Source organism: Protopterus annectens, chromosome 1.part0 (assembly GCF_019279795.1).
Source record: "Protopterus annectens isolate FY-2018-M chromosome 1.part0, PAN1.0, whole genome shotgun sequence".
Taxonomy (NCBI): domain Eukaryota; kingdom Metazoa; phylum Chordata; order Ceratodontiformes; family Protopteridae; genus Protopterus; species Protopterus annectens.
This window is the reverse complement of record NC_056725.1, coordinates 551,156,199-551,168,409: the sequence shown is the minus strand read 5'-3', so window position 1 is coordinate 551,168,409 and position 12,211 is coordinate 551,156,199. Positions and strand designations below refer to the sequence as shown.

The 12,211-nt window shown below is 38.2% G+C and overlaps 1 protein-coding gene across 1 annotated transcript in view; it reads right to left on the bottom strand.

Annotated features, from left to right (window-relative positions):
* The window catches only part of SMYD2 (SET and MYND domain containing 2), a 762,982-nt gene that overhangs the window by 179,337 nt on the left and 571,434 nt on the right, over positions 1–12,211 (bottom strand). The window contains exon 9 of the mRNA XM_044061287.1: positions 6,548–6,677. Within this exon, the coding sequence (XP_043917222.1) occupies positions 6,548–6,677 (130 nt within the window). The remainder of the gene's footprint in view (positions 1–6,547; positions 6,678–12,211) is intronic.

The following is a 12,211-nucleotide window of genomic DNA, read 5'->3' as shown; positions in this document are numbered from 1 at the left end:
AGGACTCAGGGGAGTCCAGGTGCCTCCTTTTGCATGTGTGCTTACAATAACCCTCCTCAGTGGGACACACTGAAGAGGGCTTGAGAGCCACGGGGGAGTTCCCTCCAGGAAAACCGCCTGGGGCTCTTCTAGCATGGACTGTCCCTGAGATAAAATGAAGGGAATTGTAACCGAATCCGAGGGAGTCTGGGCAGAATCCAAGGAAATAGGCTGGGGTCTCAATCCTTGGGAGAGAAACCTCTCCTCCACGTCGAATGCCGATGGAGAGTGCACCTCCTTATCGCCCAACAAGGAGGAAGCTCTCTCCAGGTCTGTTGTGAGGATCGGAGCCGAGGCTAGGGTAGCCGGAGCTCCAAAGGAATGGCCTGGATCCGACAAGGTCAGAGCCCAAGACACATCCATCCCCTCTGGTCCGACTCCTCTTCCCCGAGAGCTAGTCAGATCCAAGGAACTCAAGGTAATTGCTGGAGTCGAGGCTGGAGGAACCATCGGTGCCGAATCCCCAGCTCCGAAGATCCTCGGATCCATATACCCTGAAACCGCAGGCCAGATTGGGGAAGGAGAAATCAGGTGAAAGAATGGCATGGAGGTCCCCCCTCCAGAGGGAGAGGGCCCTGGCAAGACTCCCATCTGGATTTGGGTCCAAATGAATCTCCTCATCATCCTGTCCATAACCATTGCAGAAAGACTCCGAGTAGAGCTCGAGGAAGTGACCGACTCGGATCTGGATGGTCACTGGGAGGATCTAGAGGAAGGCCTCGGCTCCGTCCGCTCCGGGGAAAATCTGGGGGTGTGGAGCTGAGGAGAAACAGGTCTCGAGACCTTAGAAGGCGGGCTAGGGAAGGACTCCTGATCTGAAGACCTTTTATGGGGCCTATCCCCTTTCTTCTCTTTGTCTCTCCCTCTCTCTGCATCTTTGTTTCTGTCCTTTTTGTCTCTCCCTTTGGCAACATCCCCTTCAGCAGGTCTTGCGGGAGGGTGAGTCCCAGCCTGAGGGAGGGGTTGGGCGGGAGTTGTGGTAGAAGCAGAGGCCGAGGCCATAGAAGAATCCAAGATAGATACTGGAAGCAGACCTTTCGCCACAGGTTTGGCCTTTCTGTCTCTAAAGGCCCTTGGATTGAACCCTGCACAAATGCTGCATTGGACGGACCAATGCGCAACGGCCAAGCAAACAACACACAGAATGTGGCCATCTGCTGGTGAAAGCTTATGGCCACACTGTGCATTTTGTAAAAGTAAGGTTTGGTTGTTCAGACATCCCAAAAAGCAAACAAACTACCTGACCACCCACACATTAAGGGAAGGGAAGGGCCTACACAAAACTACCTCACTATATATATATATATATATATATATATATATATATATATATATATATACACACACACACACTTTTTTTTTTTTTTTTTGACAAAAAACAATGAACTAGCATTAGTGGGAGGAAAAGGGAAACTGAGAAAACTGACAAGAAACAAACACCAAGAAGCACTTACAGTACCACTAAAGCTCAGAGCTACAGAGATCACGATGCTGATGCATGAAGCAGCAAAAGAGATCTGAGGGAAGGCAGGAGATGGTGGTATGTTATGGGTAAGGGGGAGGAGCTTGGAGCTCGCAGCAAATGCTTGTAAAGTTGCCGGCTCGGATCCGATATGGATCCGAATACCCACAGGTTGAAGATAAAATGAAGTTAATTACTTCAGATTGGGCCTGTATGAAGCTGGATCTGAGGGATCTTTACCCCTTAAGTATTACAGCTACCACCACTTTCTTCCCGGACTATGGTACTTCTCCTCCTCAGAAAAATAAAATACTGTTAAACAAAACCTTCCAGATCTTTACCATTTTTTCCCCTCCCAGCTTCCAAACTTCTACAGGAATACTATCTGTTCTTGGGGACTTTCTTGTAGATTGATCATACATCACCACTTTATCTCATCCTGTCCAACAGTTAGTAACTGAGTCTCATCTAATTCTAACCTTGGCATATTTAAACATAGGTTTACTGATTCAGACTAAGCTAACTGCCATTGTGGGCCATTTTAAACCTAGCCAGTTACCCCAGGTGAGAATCAAACCCTGTACCTTGTATCTGTAAGGCAAACACCTAAACTATTATGCCAACCATAAACATTTCCACTTGTACCTTTTCTTGATTTCCATACTTCTCTACTTTACAAAGACTTTCATAGAACTTCTGATATATTTCTAATACTTATACAGGATTTCTTGCTACCCTCCTTGTTACAGGCTCCTTAAGCTTGGTGACAGCCCCTTCTACTTTCTGTTGCCTGAGCCGTTGTGCTAAAAGTTTTTGTGATCTAGAGTTATCAAAAAAAAAACAGTTGCCTAACAACAATCTTTCAAAACTCATGCATATTATAGAAATAATCCCTTATTTTCTGTTTAGCATTCTGCAGTTGCTCCTCCTCTTGTTCTGTGAGATTCCCATATTCTGCAATGCTGTTAGTCCCTCTAAATAATTACTGTTACTTCTTAACCATATCTCTCTAAACTATACTTTAATTTTTCCCACTCCATAGCTATATTTTCAGAAGAAATTTCTACCTTCTCTAATAGCACCTGAACAATTTCCACTACCCATTCCATAAATTCCTCTTTTTTCAACAGGTAGGTGGGAAAATGTCAGTGTCTCATTTTTATTTCATTACCTTGTGCTTTTATTTAAATTATTATTGGCTCATGATCTGAAATAGTTAAGAGGTGCATATCAAGACCTTCAAATAAATGCACATGCTCCTGTGAAATATAAATTCTGCCTAGCCTTCTCCAGTTTTTGTATCTTGGGGAATAATATCTCAATTCACCCCAAACTCCTATTACTGAAATCATATCTTCCATGCCAAATATTTTCATACATTTTTTCAAAGGTCTAACCTCCTTTGTTATACTTTTCCTTCTGGGTCCCCCAGACGCATCTTCAATGCTTCAAGTCAAATTCTAGCCCCCACTATAAGTAACATTCCTTGCTAAAAGCATATTATTTCTCTCAAAATTAAGCTCCATTATAGCAGTTTTAGGTAAAATACAAGTACATGCCAGTGCAATCCTCCTCCCTTGCCAGTAGCCCCTTAGTACTACAAAGCTACCATTATCTTTTTTATCCTCTTTTATCACTACTGGAGCTCCTCTTGCAATGAATACAAGTACTCCTCTTTTCCTTTGTCCCAAGTAATGTCTCCTGTAGCATAGCTATTTTCACTCTTCATTTTTAATATAGCTCACTACTCTTTCTTTTTGGTATTTATCTGAGAGACCATTGACATTTGAAGACATTACAGAAAGCATCATTGTATCAAAAAATTACTTTTGATGTATAACAGCTTTTTTGTTAAAAGCCTAGTTCCATCTTTTGTATTACATATACACACACTGTTTGGCAGGTTGAACCTTTATATAGTTGTTTCTTGTCATATCCATTTGAGCCTATGTCGCATATTACAAAACTTTTTGTTTTATTGAAAGCCCCAAAAAACATACACCCCAATATCCCCATAAAACCTAATAACGCAATACTAAACAGACATAACACCCCCCGAAAACTATGTACATCTTCAAATATTTAAGGTTTACCCTCCTAATATAAACAAATGTACTAAACTGACAACCACACTTACAGACTTGAGTTAACCTAAAAGAAAGGGTATCCATGCCAAGATACATGGCACAGCCTGTGCTTCTACTAAGTACTGACTTGTTTTGTCTTATCTTTATAGTTCTCCCAGTTGAGAAAATACCCAAATGCTTTCAGAGAACATTACTTCCTAGCCAACTTCTCTATCAGATTGTATAGCCAATTTCTCTTTATCAGACTGTCTCCATGGAGACACGAGGACCATATAGAGAATTGCTACTAACCATACATTTATTTGCTAGAAATAAGCCTTACAATATTCAATATAATTTTTCATTTACATGCTTTCTCTTAAAACCGGTTACTAGATCAAGTTAAGGACCTTAATCCAGTCATTTCCCCACACAAGAATGAGAAAAAGCACAGTAATTTTTCTTTTGTCATGCTCTTTTAACAAGACCTTTCTTCTTTTTTTTCACATTGCAGAGGCCACATTTCTTGAAACTGAACAAGGAGAAAGAGAGAAGGGGGAGAGAGAAAAAATAAGAGCACTTGTTTACAAGAGTAAACACATTACACTTAAAAATAACTGAGAAAACTTTACTTTACAGCATGCAAAGAAAATCGTACAATATAAAAATAGTACTATTAAGAAAATATTTTGTTTTACTTACTTTATCCCTCCTTTTCTCCTCACCTAAGTATTTTTCCGAACATTAATGAAGTAGGGCATATGCTTTAGAGCCCCCCACAAGTCCAACAAAAAGTCCAATATTTCCAGACTTTTGTCATATTTCACAAATATAATTATTGCTTTGTAATCCTACATTTGACAGTTTTCAAGTTACTGGTTTTATTCTTGTTCATCTCCATCTCCCAAATCCTGTCTCTGCTTCATTTCCAATGGACTTTCAATTTTTCTAGTCAAGTCTCATGCTCCCTTCCTTCTCTTCAGCATTTTCCATTGCAACACTGGAAAAGGTTTTACTGGCGCAGTCTCTCGCTCTCTGTTCTTTATTACCAGAAAAACAAGCAGAATGTCCTTTTTCACAACTCACTTTTTGTTGGGCATGTAACTGTTGTCTTTCCTCCTTAGCATCTATTTCATCAAAAAATGATTTTGTCCTTTCAGGGAAGGATATTTTGAAGGTAGTTGGGTATAGCAGTTTGAATCTCATGCATGCTTCCTGACATTCCCAGAATAGTGGAATAAATTTACTCCTCTTCTGCCTGGTGTAAAATGAGTAATCATTCTCCACACTCTGCTGTCTCCCATTTTTAGTACTTTGTCCTTCTGCCACAGTTTTGTCAGAATCAACTCTTTCTGCTGGTAGGATTGTATCTTTACTATTAAATCTGTAGGCTGCTTTCTCACAGACAGGTTTGGAGCATACAAACGATATGCCCTTGCAACTAACAACTCCTGCTGTGGAGTACCAGTGCAGTTGCTTTTTTGTGCTTTCATAAAATTAATAGTCTCTTCCATCAAGCTGGTCTGGTACAGCTGAAAATTTCAGGTTTTCCCTACGTGCTGTCCTCTAATTCTATTATTTTTTGAAACATCTCTTCTTGAGCATTCTCATATTCAGTCAGCCTTTTCTTCATTTTGACCTCTGATTTTTGCTGTTTTATCACCTCATCTGAATATATGTTTAAAGCTTCTTCCATTTTTTCTAGCCTTTTGTTGTTTGAGTTGATAATACTCCATCAGTGTTTTGTTTATTTTAATGAAGTCTGTGTGCAGCTCTCTTGTACTATCCTCTATGTTACTGGAAGTCAGTGTCTGGAGGTTGCACTGTTTTTTGCTGAACAGCTGCAGAACTTTTCCCAGTCAGTGTTTTTTTTTCACCTTTTGTACCCGATTTTCTTTCAGGTTTTCTATATTTCTTTTTTCCTGGCATCCAGGCAGTGCACTTACTAGGCAGTTACTGAAATTTATCCAGAACCACAAAAGTCTACTGGTGTTCTCTGCTGAGTTTCTGTTTTCACACTGGGAAAGCCAGATTTAAGCTGTTACTTAATGTGCAGCCATCTTGGAAGTCAAGGCTATACCTTCAAGGCTATGTAAGCCAAGGACCTGATTGCTTTTACGATTTCTTTTGGTAACAAAAATGACACTTTAGCACAATATCGGAGTCCCAGTGTGTGAAATAAACTGGCTTTTCATTTTGAATTATGGAGTTGAGTCGTGGCACGCATTTGTATTATTAGGAGCAAGTTAAACATTCATTGAAGCTGTCCCTCTAGGACATCAACAAATGGTAGGTAATAACTTCTACATGAAGTAACTCACTGTTATCCCAATCTCCTTTGTGTGGGGATACGTTCTGAAGAAACACAGTAAACTGGAAGCTAAACATAGAGACAGAGAGAGAGAAAGAAAGAAAGAAAACTAGAACAAAACAATTGTTTGCATGGAGTTCTACCATATGGAAACATCTGCAATTTTTGTTGATAACCAATGCATCTGACTTGAATACAACCCTACGACTTCATGTCCCCTATTTCTTGGACGGGAGTTACGTATAACATTAGCAGAAAGATGATGGATTTCCATGGTCAACTCTGGTGTACCCATTTCACTAAAAAGCTAGACTGTTATCTTAGCATTCAGCTGCAGCTTTACTCCCAATAAGCTAAAGTCTTCTATCAGCTACTTACAGAAATATCAGACTCCTAACAAGACTCATCTTTGCATGCAAGAAAGCAATGCACAATCAAGAAAATGTTCTACATTGCATTCTTTCTCCTATTTTTTTACAATGACTGCAATGAATGTTTTCTACGAAAATGAGAAAAATAAATCAAACTGAACGCTAATCAGGAATTTTACATGGGATTATTATCAGGATACAACTACAACTAATCCGAAAAACTGTTGTGTGTGAATAAACAGGATTTCGGGTTACTACAAAAGAAAAACTATAGTCAGCTGTGGCAATCAATGCAAACAAAGGATATTTTTGTAGTGCTTGGCTCTCCTGAACTCCTCAATCATATTTCTGGCATATTTGATCATTTCCTTTACAGCCTCTGGCTTAGGAGGATCACTCAGTTTTCTGACTTCCAATTTTGCTGGATCCTAAAAGGCAACAGAACAAATTATATTATGGTCACACATCTTCAACGAATTACAAAATGAAATGAAATTCTGAGGTTCGTGCACCTGACATTAATAGTGTAACACAACACTACAATGCAGAGTACATGGCACACAAGTGATAGGTATTAATTACTTTTTCAAGTTATCTGTATCCTGCAAGCAGGCTACTACCATTTCATACCTGGCCAAGCCTAAGCATGCAATCACACCCTTTGGAATACTGATACTAAACTGTACACGCCACATCCATGACTAGGTGTTCATTTTCAAGCTCTGTAGCCCCAGATGTATCAAACTTTAAGACCAGATTTGTGAATCAATTTTGTCTGGTAAAGACCACGCATTTCAAGTCTTTTTTTTATTTATGCTTGAAAAGTCGAATGAGAAAATCCCAGTAACTGGATTAAAGCCACAGGAAAATATACCAGAAGCAAATTCAAATAACAAACTCAAAAAAATAACAACATTCACATCGCAAAACAATATTTCAAACACTTTCAGTTTGCAGGAGTATGCATAAACTGACAATACTGGCAGGCAGTTTATAATTTTAAAATTAAAACTGCACTGAGAGAATGCCTTATTTCGTAGTGGGAACATCTACAACCTTTCAACATGGAATGCATAACAGTGAAAGACAGAAACTTGAACTACAATCCAGTATAGTGTCTGCTGGCATTCTGCATGGGCTATCTTTCAGCCCTAAAGCTAATAGCAACTTAAGACAGATGAAATTATATAATCTGTGTAGGACGTGGCCATAAAATAAGCATATTAATATATCCTTAACTATTACATTAAATTAAAAAAATAAGATACCCATAAGTCCGCTACTCTCAATAAAAGTAACATTGCACTGTTGTTGTTACTTAAAATAGATATCATTAGAATGGGTCTAATTCAGTTTTGGAAAAAAAAACATAAATCTTTGTAAAGACCATATAAACATCTTTGTTTACTCTACCTAAAATACATCCTCATCACATCATCAGCATAAAAAAATGACATGCTTCATATCCTAGCTGTCTGGGTTATTACAACATTAATCCTTGCAGAACCACCTGTCCAGAGGACAAACTGAATCTTGATTTCAACAAAACAAGAGTTAATATGAGGAACACTGAACCATCCACCTTACCAAGACACTAGGCAAATAATATCCCATCATGGTAGTAGCTGTACAACCATGGCACATCATATCAAATGCACTCAAAAATATCCAACATATTGCTACAAGAACCAAATGTGTGTCTAGTATTACAGGAACCATGGTTGACTGGTGAATATATGGGCTGCCTTTATCAGTTTTATAATTACTTCTGAAGTCATGAAGAAAGCTGCAAAACAATCAGCTCCCCAAGAATTTCAGTGACTAGGATCCAATAAACTTTCTCTACAAAGAGGTACACAGCTAATAAGAGAGTAAGATAATCATTCTCTGCATTTGTTCTTATCAATAAGTTTAATTTGGACTAATTTCTGAGCAAAAGAAAATTTAACCATCAATACAGTGAGGAACAGGGCCCCTTCTTAAACTTGGTATCTAAAGCTTTAATGTCCACAGGTGGTGTAAGACGGCATTTCTTAATTGTTAACAGTGCAAGCCTGGTTGTTAATTTTACTTAAAATCTCTCAGGGAGCTTAAAGAATCAATCTGATGTCTTAGCAATGACTACATTAAACAGTTCAGCAATTTTGTGTATCTCTCAAAAATTCACCAATAACAGGTGTATCTTCGATGAGAAATTTAGATAGTCCTAAAATGTCCATCACAATTTAGAATTCTTTCATCAGGAATCCATCACGTTTTATAAACAACAGTTTCCCATTTTGTTTTTCACTGGTAATAATAATAATACGAGTGAAGTTTGGCATAACATCAGGGAAATATTCCCTAGGGAGGAAATGCCAACTAGTTGTAAGATGAAAATGCAATGGACGTGAGTAAAGGTTTTGATGAAGTACCATCTGAAAAAGTTTTACACAATTACAACAAACCACTGACACAAAGGTAGACAGTTCTGAAAAATGGAAGGAAAATAGCTAAGGACATACTCGAAGTACAGCACGGCAGATCTCTAAAGTCCTCGGTCTGAATTTTCATAATACTTCAGAGGAAGGTCATTAGTGTAGAAGAAAATATTCTTAACAAAAGGAATATTCTGAACAAATAAACCAGGAAGTACCAAATCAGCTGCAGACAAGAGCCAGGAAAGGTTAGCTGCTGGGAGAAACTTTCCTCAATGATGAAAGGCAGAAGTCAGGAGACTGCTCATAGAAGGAATGCTGTCAGGCTTTAAATTTGTGAAAGACATAAGACCAGCGGCATATTATTGGTTGTATGGAAGAGACTGATGAAAACTTAAGGTTTAAAATAAATGACCTAACAGCCCCCAGTGATATGACCATGGAGGTAAATTATGATACTGTATTCAAGAAAGGAGAGAAAATCTGTGGGAACAGAAACAAAAATATGTTAAGCCATAAAAGCATAAAATTACAGTAAAGATTTTAGAAGTAATGCTGTTCAACCAAAAAAACAATAATTTAAGAACACATTTCTAAGTTGGCTGCACACTGATCAACAGCTTGATAAAAAAACTCTCCTGCTGTGAAAACAGCAACTGTGAAACAAAGCTTGAAATGCTTTCCATTTACGTAAAATTCAATTACTAAGTAGTAATTACACATTGTTTGTATTGCCAGATAAGACATTTAGAGAATGTTGGACAGTAATGAATTGTATCTACCTGAAAATTAATATCTGTTCCAAAATTATAATTCAATATTATGCTATATCTACTACTATATTACTAACAATGACAGCATAAACTTCTCAGTAAATAGTACTGTATGTATTGTATGTTTAGTTGTATTGTTTTTCCCATTGGAAAGTGCTGTCATGGAAAAGAATCCTTGGACCAGTTCACTTACTTGGTTAACCAATATTCAACAAATAAATAAAACAAAATAAGACCAACCAGTAAAGTAGAAGAAAAAAAATTGTCTGGGAAGAACCTTACAGCTTTTCAGCAAAAAGCAGTTTGAGTTTTAGCTTGGGTGCAAGAGATGTCTTCCAGTAATTTAGAGGAAAAAATAAATAAATCAAATGCACTTTCAGATGTTCAAAATAAGTAACAAATTGACAGAGCACAAGTCAAACAAAAGATTGGAAAACCAGAAGAAACTTTAACCAGCTATTCAGATAAACTGACAGAAAGCTGCCAAAAATTCAGAATTTGAAAACGAAGAAAATGTTGGCTGAACGTGAGGCGTCTCATGAAGAGTTACTTCCAAAAATAGTCAACAGAAGACAGATCATGCACAGAAAAAGGAACATAATGTATTAATTTTATGAAAGCACAAATAAGCAACTGAACTGGTGTTCCATAACAGGATTTGCTAATTTAGAGGGCACATTGTGTGTACATACTCCAAATTTGCTTATGAAAAAAGCAAAGACATAGTAGTAGCAAAAATGGAATCATGCCATCAGCTAAGTGTGGAAAATGATTATTCATTGTACATCAGGCAGAAGAGTAGCAAGTTTATCTTAGCAATCAGGGAAAGACTCAATCTGCTGTATCCAGTGAGCTTTAGAATATTTTTTTCCTGGAGGTTCACTAACATTTTTGGATGCAGAACAGGCTAAGGAGGAAATAAGTTTACCCAACATACAGTGAGCCACCAAGAAGAAAGGGTCTCTGCTTTTCACTCACAAATAACACAAAAAGACTTTGCCATATGAAACATGTTCCATTGTTCCAAAGGAAAATGCTTGAGAAAGAAAAAGGCACGTAAACTGATTAAAAGAACCATCAGAATTACAGACTTAATCCATACACTGGTGTTGGGAAACAGAAAAAAAACCCAGAAACACCAGCCACTGAGAAATAGGTGAACAAAATGGACAGACTGTAAAGCATCAGTCTATTTGGATAGAGGGAAATATATGAAATGTGAATAAGCAAAAAAGAGGGGACTGTAATTTAGCTGACTGTGTTAACTAGTGAATGAATTGTAAAGCATGTACTTTACTTCATTGTCATTAATGTGTAGAAGGACACTGAAGGGTGTGAAGAAGTAACCACCCAACAGCAGTTTTATTCATAATAGTCGTATTAAAATTTAATTATGTAAATTGCATGTTGCATTCTAAAGCAACACTGTATGGTATCCAGACCGAGTATTTTAAATGTGAGGTAGAAGACATCTTATCAGTGACTGCTGCATATGTTAATATATTAAATAAGAAAGTACCTAATTTTAGTTGTAAGGTGTCCAGAATCTGCACTGTAACAAGATGAAAGGCTGGAGAGAAGCAAGTTAAATTTAATATAATCATGAAATCCTTCTATGTGGCACACCTCATTACTAAGGGCTTTTCATCAAAAAAAGGTGGTCATTGTCCCAATGTACTCATCCCTCATTAGACCCATTATAGAATACAACACCCCATTTGGTATGTACCTCTCAAGACATCTACAACTGGAAAGGCTGCAGAAATACCTCACTAAAAGAATCACAGCCTAAAGCAGACGCCCTATGCTGACCATCTAAAAAAACTACAGCTATACCCTGTTGCATATCGTCTACTCAGAGGCGATCTCTGCCTAACCTACAAGGCCATGTCAAACCCAGAGCTGTTGGACATGCTACACTTAAAGAAATCCCAATCCCAATCCCCGAGAGGCACGCTCCAGAGATCTAAACCGTGTCATCACAATGAACAAAACATGCTGGAAGGATAGGTTCCAGACCCAGAGACTCCCCAGACTCTGGAATAGACTGCCCATACATGTCAAGCAGAGTGCCTCTTTGGCCCTCTTCAAAAGGAACCTTAATGATTGGATGGGAGATGGGAAATTCACCCCGGGGATCACGTCAGTCACCCTGCTAGACAGGGGTCCAGGGAAGTAAATACTGTGGGAATAAATAGCCAGGGAATTGTTATGCTTAGGCTTGTATAGGCCCTAGGGCCGATAGCCTAGCACCAACCTATGAACTTATGAGCTTGTGCTGTTGGGGGTATAGAAATGTACTGATTACACTGTATATGCAGAGCTAAGATAAAAATTTACTTTATTTTTACATGGGTGGCTATCAAATCAATGCCCTTGGTTTACGGTATAGGCAAGCTATGTGAACTGTATAAGCTATAATATAACTAACATTTAATGGTACACCAGCAAACAGTTCAGTGAACAATAAACAAAGTTTAAAACTGTGCTAAGTGAATAAATATACACGTATTTGTTTCCCTGGCAAACTTGGTGCTTTAATACTTTAAGTACTAAGGCTGCCTCCCCTTACAACAGTATACATTTTGGCTTATGTCAGCCTGTGCACTTTTTTAGAGGGCTAAAAGTTACTGTTTACTGACAGAGTACATGTTTTTTCCACACCAAGAAGTGGAAGGGGAACAGAGATAAGAAAAGAATCAAAAACAATTAGTGCATTGGGGAACACGGGCTCTATCATGTACTTTATTGTAAATGTCTAACTTTAGAATA